This window comes from Syngnathus floridae, chromosome 11 (assembly GCF_059516105.1).
Source record: "Syngnathus floridae isolate MCC-2025c chromosome 11, RoL_Sflo_1.0, whole genome shotgun sequence".
NCBI classification, from domain to species: Eukaryota; Metazoa; Chordata; class Actinopteri; order Syngnathiformes; family Syngnathidae; genus Syngnathus; species Syngnathus floridae.
Genome location: NC_142423.1, coordinates 14,850,630 through 14,867,500, shown reverse-complemented (window position 1 = coordinate 14,867,500; position 16,871 = coordinate 14,850,630). Strand labels below are relative to the sequence as shown.

General features: G+C 43.7%; 2 protein-coding genes across 4 annotated transcripts in view; one reads left to right on the top strand and one right to left on the bottom strand.

Moving 5' to 3' along the window:
* Positions 1-1,544, bottom strand: part of ppm1j (protein phosphatase, Mg2+/Mn2+ dependent, 1J) — a 9,259-nt gene extending 7,715 nt beyond the window's left edge. The window contains exon 1 of one of the 2 annotated variants that reach the window (XM_088389369.1): positions 379-1,544. In XM_088389369.1, the coding sequence (XP_088245495.1) occupies positions 379-423 (45 nt within the window). In that variant the 5' untranslated portion in view covers positions 424-1,544. The remainder of the gene's footprint in view (positions 1-378) is intronic. The other variant, XM_088389370.1, reaches the window with a different exon arrangement.
* A 919-nt stretch (positions 1,545-2,463) lies between these two features.
* tafa3a (TAFA chemokine like family member 3a) overlaps positions 2,464-16,871 on the top strand; it is a 51,947-nt gene continuing 37,539 nt past the window's right edge. The window contains exon 1 of one of the 2 annotated variants that reach the window (XM_088389374.1): positions 2,464-2,968. The gene's annotated coding sequence lies outside the window, so the exon portion shown is untranslated. The remainder of the gene's footprint in view (positions 2,969-16,871) is intronic. The other variant, XM_088389375.1, reaches the window with a different exon arrangement.

The window sequence follows — 16,871 nt, the reverse complement described above, 5'->3', positions numbered from 1 at the left end:
GGGCTTACACTGATATCAGCGGATGTGTACTTTTATTACGCAACTATTTGATTCTAAGAGCCTGTTGTGATTCCATCTGTTATCAGTAACAACATAAGGTGCATTCAAACAAGGTATTTTCATTGAAATGTAATCGACTTGATTCCACTTCATTTGTATTTCTTTTTATTTCAATATATATACATGTAGCTATTTCGTTTTGTTGTGGTATTGTTATCATCAGTATTTTTATGATTAATGTTTAGCAACGTTAAGTGACTACGACATGATTGAGCTTGCGCTTCTGTGAGTTGCCCACTAGATGGACTTCAAGTACTGCTCTTCTTTGTCCTCTTTGTTATTTTCTGTGGTCATGGATTTTTATTTTTTTGTAGCTACCTTTACCTTTGTGTTCTTGGTCGCTGACTTCTTGGCCATATGCATCTTCTTTTTGTGCTTCTTTGTTGCGTGTCATCTTCTCCATCCTCAGATGCCAGCCACAGTTTGTACTGTGTCTTTGTAGATGATAGTATTTGTTGATTGTTGTCCATCACCTGGCTCCACCTCAGCAACGTGGTTCCCTTTGATTACAGTAGTCTACCCTCTTTAGAGACCGGGCCAAGATGGCTGCTCCTTTTCCGGCTCGATTGATAAAAAGCCGTGAACGGCTCATGCGGGACAAAGGTCGGCAAAAGACGCGGTGCCCGCCCGCACACAGTCATAAAGCCTTGATGTAGCGGCCTCTAGCCGAGTGTCTGCGGCGGAAGAAGAATAACTGTCCCAGCGGCTGTGGACCTGTTGGACTAACTGAGGGCATTAAGCGGCGTTTCCGCTGCATTATTGATGGCTCGCTCCATTCCTGAGGCCATTATGCCTCCTATTTTCCCTCTCACAGTAGCCTGCCTGCCTGCCTTCCGTCCCACATGTTTTCAGACACACTTTGGCAACAACGAAGGCAAACGAGGGTTCAGGGGGACTTTCGTGCCGTGCGCTGTTATTTTAAGCAGGACCGCTGGCATTGACGTCCTTCCCGCATTGACTTTTGGACGAGGCCAAGTCATCATAGAACAGCAAAATGAGTGACAGATTGTAGATTTTTACATGCAATCTACATTTTTTGACGGAGCCCGCGTTCTGGTCAATTTCCAAGCGTTTCGGTCTTTGGTGGCATCTTTGCTGAGGAAAGCTTCGACCGCAAAAAGACAAACAAAAGAAGTGAAGGAGATGTGATTTCAAGTGTTCTGAACACAGCACATGCTTCAAATGAAGGCTTCAGAGAGCAAAGCCTTTTCTTTTCATTTTAACGCCAAATCACCGCAGTGACCTCCTGACTCATCTGTGGCTGCCACATCCGTCGTGGGCACTAGCTCTCAAAACACAAAAGCGAGCGCCGGCGGCTTCCGCTATCTGTGCTCGCGCAGCTGGAGACTCCTCACCTCAACGCCGACCTCATCCTGTCAGATGATTTAATGAGCGGCGCCCGTGTCACAAAGTCCGGTGTCAGGGAATGACAAGATGGGTCCGCACAATGCACCAAAGATTAATGAGGTCATCTCTTTGCTCTGTGAGCGCGTGACAGAGAGGAAGGATGGAAATATGATGTTCTTTGGGGATCATATCATGACAGACATAAATAGAATCAAAAGAGCACCTTCCCTATTCATAGGCAATAGCATTGGTAGGCCTATATCAGCACGGAAAATCCTGCCTTACCCGGCCGGGTCAATGCTACTGTCCTGACATTCTTTGTCATGCAACCTCATCTCTGTGGGTTTCCATTCAGGAGGATTACAGCTCACAAGGTGTTTGCAAAAACAAAATAAAAAAATAATAATAATATCAAAAGAAAAAGTTGGCCAAAGTCAAGAGCGTATGCGACACAATAAGATGAATTGTTACCCGAGGGAAAAGCGAGTGTGTGAAAAATGGAAAGTAAAATTGCAACGATAACAAAATTAGTGGAGGGAAGAGTTCCTGCCGCTAATGCTTGAGGAGAGAGTTGACCACACAGCTTCCGTTGCTGGAGAGGCTGGTTATGTCTCAGACAGCACACTTTGAAAAGTCTTAACTCCATATACGTAATATTCAATGAGCACATCATTTGCTAGCCTAAAGCCAGGATCCCATACACCGACCGTAAGGCCCAGTTAAAACAGTTTCCCTACCCTCCGATCAAAGTCAGCAAAGTCTTGAATTATCCAAAGTCTTTCACAGATCAGCCTAACTTCTTTTATTGGGTGTGTTATCACGCAAAAAAAGGATGCCGCAGTATATATGACAATAAAGATAAAGAAAGCTAAGACGGGATACAATAAGATGGACCAAAGTGTGTCTCATGGAGACAAAAGGCTGTTTCACTCACCCAAACAGTGAGAAGCTGTTGCCATATCCTCCTCCTCAACAAGCCTTGAGGTGAGGTCAACTCAGCTCCCTCCCTGACGACACCACAGGGGGGCGCTACAACACCGGCACAGACGCTCATCGCTGTTCCGTGGTACAGCGTGATGACTCTGGCGTCTCTCATCAGCCGTCGGACGCCTCCAGTCCAAATCATTCTTCCGACCAGAGGAAGACGCAGCTCCAAAGAAAATACAACCGCAACTGGTCCAGACGATGGAGGATTTTTGTCCCATCATTTGTTCTATTGCATGACAAATGGCAAAAAGCATGCGTGACGGCTGAGCGTTTGCACAAGACGCTCGGAAGCACCAGAAGATGAGAAGTTGAGGAGCCGCAACTTTTATCACTTTCAAGCTGCCTCTCGCCTCCATCACACTTGCACCGGCCGGTGGATTGTTTGTCCGCGTCTGGAGAACAACACAACAACACAAACTGAGTGCATCGTTTCACACCAAGGTTATGTTTTTTGGAGCCGAGGGGAAATTGCTTTTTCCTCCAACAACAACAAGAAGAAGATGTCTGGCTGGGCTTTGTGGTTGAAAATGGAGGATAAATGAAATCTCGGGATTAATTGACATCACGACGTCAGGTAGGGCGCACCTCACTCTTAATTGCATTTGAATGAAGTTCATGCGTGTACTACATATATATATTTGGATGGATCCGACACATAGGAAATATCATTTAGCCTACAATACATGTCCTCTGATAATCGTGATTTCAATCGTGTGGCTATGCAGCAGGCTGTCTTGAAAGGTGCATTTGTGCAGCATCTCCATTTGGATGCACAAAAAAGACTCTTCTGTCTTGCCTGCACTCCATCCATGCTGAGTGGATGCAGAGCCCAAGTCGTGGTACGTGCTCTTCAGCTCAAATGGCAAGAGAGAGAAAGACCCCTCTCACACCACCCACCTTCCCCTATTTGCACCTCTTATCGCCTCAATATCAAAGGCTGCAGATACTTTTGTCAAACAAGATATGATGCGCAAGAAGAAATCCCATTTGTGCATCATCTACAAAGCCATGCAGAGGTTGTTGCTCAGAGATGCTTCATGGCTGCTGGAGGACTGTGAACAAATAGAGAGTGAAGGGGGGTGAAAAAAAAACTTCAGGTCCACATTTGTCACAGTTCCGGATGGCATGCCAATGATCGGAGTGGTATCCTTTGAAATGAGCATACTGCGTCATTTAACATGACATCACACAGCGGCTTCTTTTACGAATACAGTAAAGCCTTATTCACGGTGAGGGATACGCCCACTCTGTGGAGGTAAAAAGCTTAAGCGCAGAGAGGCTATGGTGAAACTTTTTTTAAATAATTTACTCAAAGTGAATAAAACACGGTATTTCACATCATGTTGTGTTCCGAACGATACATTTTGATTTGTTACAATAAGTAACGATACAATATCTTATAAGTTATGTTAAATTTTGTTACGTTAAGATGCGGAACAATTTAAGATGATGAGTTTTTTTTTTTTTATACATTTTAAAATTCATTTTGATGAGGTACGATAATGCCACATTACGTTAGGTCCGTCAGATGTTACGATGTTATGTTCTGTTCTGTTGTCGCCTGTAACAATGCCTTCTTTTTTCCTGATTCTTTACAATGAGGTAGTATGTTATCTAGCATCATGCTATGCTATGATGCTACATTACAACATGCTATGTTATTTTACAATTCTTGAGGTACAATTGAGTTAAACACTTTTGAAATCACACTGTAAACATATTTAAATACCAAAAACAAATTGCAAGCATAAAATGTATCGCAAATACAATGTTAGTGTCCTAATGATGTGCCTTTAAGAAGCAAGGTGTTGGTCAGTCTGTGCGTGAGTGTCTGTGCGTGAGCTGTGGCTGACAGCAGCATTCTCTTTACATCCTGTCTCCCATCCATGTGTTCACCTTGGCACTAGAATGAGCGCGTCTACAAAAAGGTTCAGAAAGCAAAAATGCGCTTGGTTCAGTTCACCTTTGTGCAAATTTTGAACGAGTTCATGAACTTTCATTTCAAGTCAGTCGTCTGCTAACTTTGCAGGGATTTGGGGTTAAATTCATTCTGATGACGTTCTCTCTTTAATGGCAGTTGCCTCCAGGCAGGTGAAACATCCATTCATTTGGAGACGCCTTTGGGACCAAGCCCAGTTGAGCCTATTATTTTTGCAGCAGATGATTGGAAGCCTTGTCAATGACTATGTTTTATTGTCTTCAAGACTGTGATTTGCATGATCCTGTCTCCCATCCATGTGTTCACCTTGTTCCTGTAAGTGCCCTTCATCCTTTTAGACAACTGTTGTGCGGTCAGCTGTTTGTTCCCCTGCTCCCCTCCCCTCCCGTCCTCGCTGGCTCTTCCCTCAATTAGCGCTATCATCGCATTTCATCCTGCGGAGAGCGCATGGTAATAACCTTACACGCCTATTGCGGGCTGATGCAATTCAGCAGTGATTAATTGAAGTCTCCTCAGAGAGTCCGAAGAGGCGTAGATCTTTCCTTTTCTCCCCCCCCCCCCCCCCACCCCTTTCCGCTGCCCCACCCCACCCCTTGGCTGACAGGAGAGCCATTATATTGTTTTATAGATCGCCATCAGTAGCCCTTGAAGCTGCCTGCGGCCCACTGTTGTCCTGGAGGCTTTTATTGTGCCGCATTATTGGCTGGCGTTGCTGACAGGCGGAGCAAAGGCCACCCTGGGATTAGTGGAGATGGGGGGCTAGAGTGACAGCTAGTGAGTGACAATCACGAGCTAGAATCGGTTTGGCTGGTTATAGTTCAGCGTGAGTGTTGGGATGTGAGCTGTGGCTAACAGCAGCTACTTGCGAGTATTCTCCATTAAAAATTCTGGACTGTTTGTCCCGTTCTGCTGAAGTATGTTGATACCGTACATATTTTGTGAGCATTTCTATCTTTCATTATCAATGTGCCAAGGCCAAAATTCATGCCATAATCTTTATCTTCTACTAAGAATCTGTGCTGATCTCTAATTCACAGTGATGCAACACTGCCATCTACAGGTGTCTCTTAGATTTTGACACATCGCTGGCACGAGACAAATGGATTACAGATAATAAATACAGCAGTGACCGAGTTTTTTTTCTTTCAATTCACTCGAGTGGCGATGAATCAAAGGAACATTGCATTTTCTAAATTGAGGTACTCGTTTTGTTTTGGGATAAATTAAGGTTCCACTCTACGATAAAATCATCGGTTATAGAACTATAGGTTGCGATAGAAAATGACATTTTCCAGATCTAATGAACAGTGGGAAATGTGGAAAGAGGTTTTGTCATTTGACGAGATGATCAACAGCAAGCGTACCCGCAGCAGTACAGCAAGGTTAACATATCCGCAGGCATCGACAAACAAATTTCAGCATTCCGAAAGAAAAGACAGCCAGAGCATGGCAATTTTCACTTTTGAAAAAAACAACCTTGGCGCTACAAACGGATGCGCCTGCCTGGGCCGCAGCCTCGGCAGGCGCCTGCTTGAAATGCATGAGCCACCAGGAGAGGAGGAAGAGGAGGACGGCCACGATGAAGAGGCTCGTCTGGACTTTTTAAGGAGCCACCGCAGGCTGTATTTGCGTTCTCTGCCGGCTTGCCGTTCGCGCTTTCAGATCGATAGTGAGTCCCGTGTGCAGGTGTGTGCAGGTGAGCAGGAGACTAAAACAATGCATGCAAGCGCTTCATCAATTTAGCACACAAGATGAATATAATATATGCTGGAATCCAATTAGGATAGTGTTTGTTGACTTTTTCTCTCGCGTATTCTTCTATTCAGCATGTACTCAACAGTCAGGTGAATCATTTCATGATGAAGTAGTCTGTTTCAATGCTTTTGTTTGCCCATTTGTTGAATCAGCAGCAGTAGCACAACCAGCTAAATATCATCCTCCTCCATTTTTTCGTCACTCTCACGGCAGTAATCTGTGAACCAGAAAAAGTCGGCCCATCTAGCGACATGATTAGGCCCAATTTTGGAACGTGTTCTGGTAGGCTAATGGCTTTCGAAAGCACTTTTTTTCCCCCTCAGCTGGCAAAGCCAATCCAGGGACCCTTTTAAGGGGGAGTGGGAAGGCCCGCCATAGGCAACAAAAGCAGCCTTGTCGGAGGAGGCAGAGCACATAGCGTGTTTTATTGATGCCATTTAAGGCGAGCATGTCCGCAATGGGCCCGGCCGCGATGAAGTGTAACCGCAGACAAAAAAACATGAAGACAATAAACAAACAAATTGGTTTCCTGGAAGCCAGCGGTGTCCCGCTCGCTCATGCGACCTGATGTGGCAAGCTGTTTCTACCGCCTACCTCGGAGATTAGACTCGGAGACGAAGGAAGGAAGGCGCAACTCCATCTCTTATTTATTCGGCCTAATTTGCACCATGCGTGTCTGCTGGTTGCAGCTACGTCTGAGACTCTGTGTGTGTCCGGAGAGAGAGAGAGAGAGAGAGAGAGAGAGAGAGAGAGACAGAGAAAGAGAGAGAGAGACAGGCAGACAGATAGAGCGAGAGAGACAGACAGATAGAGCGAGAGCGAGGCTGAATGTGTGCTATGGTGACGTTGTTGCAGCGGTCTCCATTCCACCGATGACTTTTATTTGTTTTGATATTTTGCCACCCTATAAGAATGTCTTTCCGAATCAGCGAACAGCTACTTCTCCAAATGTTGTCTCCCAACTGGTTTCAGGGACGTAAAAGCAGAAGCATAGAACGAGAACCACCACACTGCATCTCAAGGGATTCTCGTAGTCGTCGTCCAGCGTTTGAGTGCCGATGTCGACGCTGTGAAAGAAGCCGTCGCTCAAAGACGCTTGACTTTCATCTATTGGAACGAGCATCGCCTCCCACCCGCCCTCGTCGTTTTCTTCTTCCTTGCCCTCGTCTCATGCTGGTACACAATGGATGTGTTGTTGTGGTGCAAAGGCAACATTTCTCTGAGCTGATGAATCGAGTAGAAGCGAGTCAACGAGGATGGAAACACACTCAATGGTTTTTCCGCCACATTAGAAGGAATGGAAAAAGATGTCATCAATGGCATTCGTCTTTCTTGATCATCTTCTGTCTCCTGCTGTCTGTTGTCTTGGCTTATTCATCCATTTTTCCTTCTGGTCTTTGTCATCATCACTTTGTGCTCTCCCAGTCCCTTCTATTGTCCTCTTTGGCACATTCTTGGCCAACGACATCTTGGACGTGGGCTTCTGCGTCGGCAACTTTCTCCATTTTCTTCATCTCGGCCTTTTGTAACTTTGACCGCTTCTGCGTTGCCGTTTTCTGTCGCTCCGTCTTCATCATTTTCTGTCTCATCTGCAACATGTACAATTCCTTCATCAATATCTTCCGCGTCATCTTCAACTGCTTTGTTTCTTGTCTTGTGGTCTTACGTGATGGTAATTGCTATTTTGTCCTAAAGTTGACCTCAATGGCAATATCATGGATTGATATGATTTCAAAGGTCCAAACGCCCCTCCAAATGGGAGAGTTTAGCAAAGAAGTGTCCTCAGTCACTATTTGATCCTAATTGTATTGCTGTCGGAGCAATTTGCGAGCACTTTATTAAGATGACGGGCACGGTGGTTCTTTTTCAGAGCAGCATGCCGCTTTACCGCTTTTCATATATAAAGCAGAATTAAACGCCTCGCCTCGGTAAAAACAATTTACTTCTCCTGACCTTGCTGTTTTCTCTGACTGTCTCCGCACACACACACATTCACAAGGTCCCTCACCGACAATATCACCAGCAGCAGTCGTGCGGCGGGATTAATTTCTCCTGGGCTTTGGACGCGGGTGCAAGAAAATAAAAGGGAAGGTAACTCAGGGGAAGCGCTCCACATGCACCTCGCCCCATTCTCACCTTTCCTCTCTGCTTTGCATGCGCCTCTCGCAAACACTTTGAGGTCGCCGCGCTTGTGTGCTCAATTGTTTGCTCCAAAGGAAAATCCCATAACCAATTGTCACATCATAAGTATGAGCTGCTAAATAAACTGGACTTCCTTCCTTCCTTCCTTCCTTCCTTGTGACTGCAGATCTGAAATTCTGCTTGTGTTCACAGGTGACTCCCCCCTCCCCCCCAAGGCGCTAATTCATTTACAAATATTTAATAATTCATGTCAGCGGCCCTGCCCCGGGCATCCTGCCGCTGGCGGGTGTGTCTGCATGGACACCTTTTGTGCTCCCTAATTGCATACTATGTCACACTGAGACGATGGCGTTTTTTTTAAGCAGATTTAGGGCAATAAAAGTGGGATGCTTCAGACAGGATTTCATTGGAATTGAGAGGAATGAACTAGAAAGGATCAAATGTCACACGGGGTTATTAATGAATCGATGTGTATGGCCTGCTGCTACTACCACCACTTTTCTATCAGTTATCCAAGTCTAGATTCTGGACCTAATTATCCCGCGCGATTTTCACGTGGTGCGAGGTGTGTTAAGAGACATTTTATCCTGCCGCTCTGGTTTGAAAATTGTTGGAGGTGATGATTGAAAATATCAAACCTGACATCTGCTTTGGGGAAGGAGGCTCACGATTGTCAGTGGCCAAATCGTTATGTGTGCTGTGTTGCTCATCTCGAGGACAACCCACTATGTGAAATGATAGCGCTGTGTGTTGCAGGAGGGAGGGAGGGAGGGAGGGAGGGAGGGCTGCTTCATTATAGCTATGACATGCCACGGGGGCCAGGCGAAAGGAGAATGAAGAGTGGCGTAATTAAGAGCTGCAACTCTCATTCGGGAGAGAAAATGACAAGGGGCCAATGTGTGATTTTCTTCATCAAAATTGACCTGCAGCAAACTCTCACTGGCAGTCTGTCAATGCTTTTAACTTACGACCTCAATAAAAACAATTAAAGCGATGGAGAATTTAAAGGCGCCTTCATTCGCATACTGTACGCGAGCGGGTATTTTATCGAGTCTTTGAATCTCCCGACCCTCGTTTTTCAGGCCTTTTATCTTTCTGCGTGTTGAACTTGGCAACGCCACGCTTAATTTAAGAGCTGTGATGACATGTTCTTAATAACGAGCTGTGGAATCAACAAAAAGACGAGCTGTAAATACGTTTACTGCTGCTATGGCGGCGGACTGGGTGTGTGCGTGTGTGTGCGAGGGTTTTAGCACAGGCTGCCCTGTGCCAGAAATCAATGGAGGAAATATAGAAGCAATTATTTTGTGTCCAACACCCGCTGACAAAGTGGCAGCAAAGCGAGCCAAAGAGAAAACGCAGAATCAAGCCGAGAGCGCGGGTATGGATCTGGTGGGTCATATGAGATCCTGTTAGGATGCTGCGATCAATCACTTTTTCGCTCCCCCGTTTTATTATTTCGCGACTCGAGCTGATGATTTTCGTTTGCCTTGTGAGGAAAAACGCACCAGAGAAAGGTCATGCTGCAGAGTCCAAAGAATCCGAATATTTGAAACAGCTCTGTCATGTGGTCCAATCATCAACCTTCTTAGTAAGCCATTTTAGTATGTTGCAATCCCCCTCTATGTTAGCATACCAAATGTTATCGCCTTACTACATGAAAACAAAATATTTTAATGTCATACGCTGATATGTCTCAGCGCCATCTTTCTTCTAAGGATCCCCGAAGAGGCCAAACATTGCCCATTTGCTGAATCAATGGCTACAGCATGTGTAACAAATACAATGCACATTGTACGGCTAAAAATTCAGAATATTTGAGCAATTTTGATATTCTCATTGACATCATAACTATGTCACCGCTATTCTCACAAGTCCATTAGTCTACCTCCGTCATTGCTGGGCCGTCAGCGATCGCTCAATAAACGCCTCGCTTCATCTGAGCTCTTCATGTTCACAAGAAGCAGGCATAGAAATTTTTTTCGCGGCTCCATTAAGTCGCACAGCATGTCCACGTTGGGCCAGAGACTGACGGGAACGGGGGAGAACTTGACAGAAGTGGCTTCTTCGCAGCTTTAATGATTTGACAGAGGGCACTTCTGGATTAAAATATGGCATATGTTGCCCAACCCGGAGAGCCCCTGGGCTGAAGTAGGAGTGAAGGGTCGGTTACGTGAAGCGGCACATTTTGCCGAGGCCCTTCTCCCCCCCCCCCGAAGAGCATGTTCTGCAATTGTGACAGGACATCAGCGGTCAGGGTCGAAGCGAGTAGGAGGAGTAGAACATGAAAATGAAAGGGTTCTGGCTCACTGCTAATGAACTGTGATGCCTGATGGCAGCTGTCAACTTCAACAGAATAGGAACTATTCATCATTCAAAGAAAGAAATGATTTGGGGATAGGAATCTTGGCTCTTTGAAAATGTTCTTCTCCGATATTTCTTCTCATTATTTCTTTTGTATTTGTTGTCGACATTTCACAAATGAATCGAGACAATCGACTAGCTCGGGCGGCTGGTGAAAGTAGGACAGATATCTCCGCGTGTGCGTGTACGTTGTTGTGCATTAATAAGTCATTAAGAGCATGTGCTTTATCATCCTTGGCGAAAACACAAATGTGACAGCATCATACTGTGAAGAAAAACTTGTTGCCTCACACTTAAGAATCCTCACTTATCTTCTTCAAGCGGTTTTATAAACAGCTATCAAGAACTGGAGCTGGATATGTCTGCCATATATACGTATATATATATATATACACAAATGTGCTATGTGTTTGTGGAGATATATTGCGTATGTATTTATACAGGCAGCGAGCGGATGTGGTCTTTTGTGCTGTAGTGTTGTTTTTCACGCTTGGCTGAGCGCAGCAGCTGTGTGGCATTTGAGTGTTCTTCTTTTGGAGAAAGCAGGTGGCCCAGCATGATAGATCATAAGCATGCTCTCTGGCTCTCCTCTCCTGGCTTTCACATGCTAAATCAGCTCCAGCCCCGTAGCGCGACCATCAGATCTCCAACAGCAGTGCTAGCAGTTCACATGAAGCTTCTTGATGCGCTTGCTTGACAATGAACTAAAATGTTGCTTCAAATATAACCACGGAGTAATTGAATCTTTGACTTTTTATCGTTACGAATTACGGATCACGTACTTGGAATGCACAGCATTTCCCGGCTTGATTTTTTTACCTTCGGTTGTCACCTAGTGTGTGAAATGGTGATCAATTGCCACGGAAATTCATATGCACGTTTCTACTCCTGTTGACTTCAACCTCGAAAAATATGAAGACCTTAGATATACCATTAAGACAAAGAGCAATTCTAATGGAGGCCTCAGACTGTAAGTCAGTTTAAATGTGGAAAGTCTTTCAGCTAACGTGTGCCATTTCCTGCACTTTGTGAACATTTAGCCAAACCGAAGTAACTGTCAATCATATTTTAAATGAGTTAATTTATTTTTAATATGTACGTTGTCTCCTCCTCTATTCCATTTCTTTCTTTGCCACTGATGATCTTTATTCTCGGGAAGAAGAAGATGAGATTGAGAAGAAGAGGAGGAGGAGGAGGAGGAGGAGGAGGAGGAGGAGGAGGAAGAGGGCAATTCGGAGCGGAGCCCAGAGCAAACAGGACTAAAAATAATGAGTGTATGTGGCTCTGTTTGCCGCTCTTGCCCCCACAGGAATAACTCTGAGAGCGCACACATGAGTTCTGGACATGCAGCCTCCTCATTCACTTTCTTAAAATATCAAACAAACAAAAAAAAGTTGTATTGATCTGAACTTGAAATACAGGAAATTTCCTCATCCACTTTCCTGACTTACACTTCAGCCCTGAGAAAGCGTGTTCAAACGTTGTTATTATTAGCAGTGCGGAGTGACATCATCTCTCTAAGGGGAAAGTAAAGAGTTTGCTGACAATACTTCCAAAAAGAATCCAATTTCCCCCATCTTTGTGCCAGTAGGTGTGTGTGTGTGTGTTCCACATTTCCCAATCGCACAATGAATGTTTACAGTGTGCAGATTTTGGCATTTCTTTGCATGATACTGATGTGAAATAATAATGAAACAAAAATATGGTTTGGAATATGAGGAAAGAGCAGCCCAAACAGAGTCTTGTTAGTTATGTGCTGATACCATGGCGCTGCCAAATCGCAGGTGGAAGCAGTAACAAGGGGAAGTGAGGTTCTTTTTTTGGCACTATCAACCTGAACGCAGCATTTTTCTTCCTTTATTATCTCACTTGTCTGTGTCGGCTTTGCTGGACTTCCCGTGTGTCGTCTTTGACACTCAGCGGAAAGCCATTTTTACTGCCTGTGTTTACTCAAGCTGACATCTGAATAATTTTTTGCTTTCATAATAAAATCTGCGAGCACCATCTTTTTCATGCCACATGCTGGAAATGGAAAAGGGGCGCCCATCTGTCTCCAATATCTGCTTCCATTTGTGCCCGAATTCCTGCGCTCATAGCAGCATCGTGACCGGCAAACTGAAGTAAATACAAATACAATCAAATAAAACACAACATTTCATGAGAATCAAAGAAAAGATCTTATCAACCTAAGCCAAGAAAATGAAGGAGGTAGCACTTACAAAGTATATATCCACGTATGAAAAGTCTGAGAATCACTGTACCAGGCAATTCACAAAAAAATTGCTACGCTAAAGTTAAACCAAAATGCATTACTTCAGTTTTGGGCATGGACCTCTTTCATGTCTTGTTATGATTTGGTATGGAGATGATTATAAATTGAATGATTCCATTATTGATTCTGCTCAGCCTGATTCCTAATAAAATATTTCCTCCATTTGAGAGTGGATGAAGGAATTCAATGATACCAATGAGCTTTTTTTACTTCAACGCTTTAAGATGTTAACTTTGGACATGTGCACTCATAATACATTTTGTATGCTTAAAAAAAGGTAGCGATCTACCAGATATCCGTGTGCCTTACACCGACCGGGAAGACGTGTCCTCAGAGGCAGAAATCTGGCATAATCTCTGGAAATCAAAGCAGAAGAGAAGCTCCCAGATGTACGCACGGCCATGTTACCAAAGTGTTTCCTTGTCACTTTGAAAGTCCAACTGATACAACAACTTGTCATATCTGTACTGATAACAGACAGCAGAGAGCTTATAGTTTTAATCAATCATTCTTGCCAGGATAGCTTCTTTTTTTAGTATCGGTTTTTTTTCTTCTTCACCGGATACATGTCCCTATATATATATGACACTATTTAAGTGACATTTTGGGAATCTTTACACTACTCTAAGTATGCTTCTTATGTACCCCCCCACATACTAAATATTATTTAATTTAGACAATTAAATGTTGTCTAAAAGAGAAGATATCTAGCCGAATGATATGAAGGCACTTTTTAGAGTGGCACCTCTTGCAAGAGTAAGGCGAGCCTCCCCAGAGGCACATCTGACAGAGGTGAGTGTCAGAGCAGCCTTGCCAGAGGCAAGAGAATATTTTTCTCTTCCTCAATATTGCGTCATTTTTTGTCATGAAGTGAACCGCGGCCAAGCATAAGTCGCTCTCAGCGACTTTGCCAAGCAGCTGAAGCCCGGACAAAGCGCTCGTTGGTTTTTTGGTTTCCCCTAAGAGGAATTGTGATCAGCAGGTGGACAAATAGAACAGAAACTTACGAGACATCAAATTAGTCTGAACGATTTAAAAACAAAAAAACAAAAAAAAAAACGTATTTCGATTTACATGCTCTAATTGGTGCTTGTCTGGTCTTAATGGGAGTTTGTTAAAGTAGGAGCCATCCATTTGCCATTATCCGTTTGAAAATGCATACAACTATCATGTTTATTCAAAGGTCACCCATGGTGGCGTTCCTTTTAATCCTTGGCATCCCCCAATGACTTCCTTGCCGTCCGTCACTTTCTTCTAGGCACTCTTAAATTCCTCATTTTCTGCTTCACCTCCCAGCCTCCTTGCTCATCCTTGTTCTTATCCAGGGGAAGTGCATGAAAGGCCCAGCACACGCCTGGCCTGGCCTGGCCTGGCCTGGCCTGGCCTGGTGCATTGGCTCCCATGTCTCCATACACATTGGCGGTGGTGAATTCAAGATGGTCTCCTGGTTTTCCACGCCGCTTTGATGTTTGCTCAAAATGTGACAAATTAGTCCTCACAAATTGCATTTGCGCTTCCACCGATTTGCATCCAGTTGCTTCTTTAATTACTGTAATGAGAAACTATTTGCATGCATGCTGTTGCTTTTTAATAGCGCTCCCTGAAAAACATGTTTGGGAAAATAAAATGCCAGAATCACAGAAAGTTTCAGGTCAAATATCGTATTTTGCCGAGCCCATCTTGGCGTGCCTGGCGGGAGGCAAATGGTGCTCAGCTGGTTGCTGATTGGATGTTTGCTTGAATGCTGTCTTGAAGCAAGACAAACTGCTGGATTGCCACGAGTGCCATAAAAACACAAAAGGCATGGGAAATAGATCCCACATGTGCCGCTATCACTGTTTTGGTGCCTTTGATTAAACGTCACCGAGTACCTCCTGCGGGTTGTTCCCAAATCAAACGTTTCCGAGACTTTATTCATCTGACAATGTGAATTGCCATTTTGTTTGAGGTTACAAGTTGCGATGTTCCTTTTTGTACTAATAGAGGCTGGGTTCGGGTTTTTTTTTTTAAATATTATATATAGTCCGTCGTTATTCACAAAAACAAACTCGGAGGAATATCTGGAATTTTTTTGTGAGGGCAAATAAACCCTTCAGAGCAAAAAGAAAGCGTACTCACTTCGAATAAACCATATTCAGCATTTTGAAAGCTAAGATGGCTGACTTGATCAGTGCAGTTGTCCGCACCTCACCTCCCGAATCCAACGCGGTCCATCCAAACACCCGATTCCGTGCCGACTGTGTCGTGCATGTGTCGCTGTGATAAAGAATCAACGGGGCAGATGTGTGAGAAAGATGTCATCCTCGGCTTCCTTGTCATCAGATGACTGCGTGTTAAAAGTGACACACTTTCAGCCCACATACGTGTGCTCACACTTTCTAGCCAATGTAGAACATCACTGTATTTGCATGACACTTTTTATTGAATTTTTTTTTTTTTTTTACTGCAGCTCAGCCTTGGGCCAAGAGTCTTTTTAGATTGTATGAAATTCAATTAGCGCACTACTTAATTGCGCTCCACTAGCATCACAGCAAGTTAATATTGTTGTTATGCAATCATGACGTGTGCATTTGTCCTATTGTCAAAATAAATCCACTTATTGTAGTCTATGTATTGGGGTTAAGCGCAATAGAAGAGGAAAATGAAATACAAAATATTCATAATGAAGTGAGTGGGAGGGCCAAATGAACTTTTGATGAGCACAGCGTGGGCCGTACATGCAGATGTTTATAGTTTGCTGTGGTATAAAAACTGCATTGCATCATATTCAAAGAGGTTGGGTTTTTTTTGTGTCAAATTGAAATGGAATTTTATTGTATGTATTTTTGTTGTTTTGAATGAAAAGGACATTTTATTTGGAATACACAACATTATCATATGTGACCTGACCTCAACAAATGAACCTTTGAGCCATTGGGGAAAAAAATAATCTTTTTTTCTTTAAGACGTGTGTTGGAGTGCCATGGATCTCATTATCAACAATTTATATTCAGATCCACGTTATGGATTTGATCCACCACACTTGTTCTTCATGGTGAGAAGCCATCTCTCAGTAGCACAGAATTGGAAAAGAGGCTTATTTTAGTGAGCTGCCAGACACAACATGTCAAACTGATCAAGTAACACATCGACAAAGGGAAGATGTCAAACTGTGTTCTAGTAAACAAAAGACAAAAGTCTAATTGGTGAGGAAGCGCCTTGACGTTTAGCATCTGTTTGCAGGGTGTGTGTGTGTGTTTGTGTGCGTTTGTGTGCGTGTGAGCGGCCGTTAGTGGCGCATATATTTGTGCCTGTGAGATTATGCTAAACAAGCTTACACAATGCGTTTAGTACGCAGGCCGCTAATAAAACATCATCTTGCACAGTCACAATTGTTGCAGCGGAAAAAAAAGGAGGGGCAAAGCGGCAGTCATGTGTCAGTCAAAATTGCAGCACCACCATTTTATCATGCCGAGCTAGTCTTTGGTCACTTACATACGTACGTACGTCAGGCATTCTAGCAGCAGCAGCAGCACAGGTTTTATATTGAGACATTTCCAGTATTTTGGTCTTGCTAAGGTTTAAAATGTCATACCATAGACTGGTTTTAATTAGCGCTGCAGGTATGGAATATAATAAGAATCAACCATCCTGCCAATGATGTTATCAACTAATACATTTATATGATTTAAAAAAAAAAAAGATTCTGCATCATTCAACAACAAAATGTGCATCCACCGAATGTATCATCTGTGAGTGTGTGGCTTTAGTATGAGGTAAAGCCTGGCCAATGAATGTCGAGTCAGCAGTTGCGAGCTTAAGGTTGGTGCTTGGCTAACTTTGTTGTTCTCTTGAAATGTGAAACGATGAACATTCTGTCCGTGACGCACTATTTCCTCTTGGCTTTCCGCCATGTAATATAAACTATGTATATGATTAATCGGCATTAGAACAGCACAGCAAATTGTTTCATCAAAATGTGGTAATTGTTGTCATCTATCAAGAAACATTGCTTTTATGTTGACT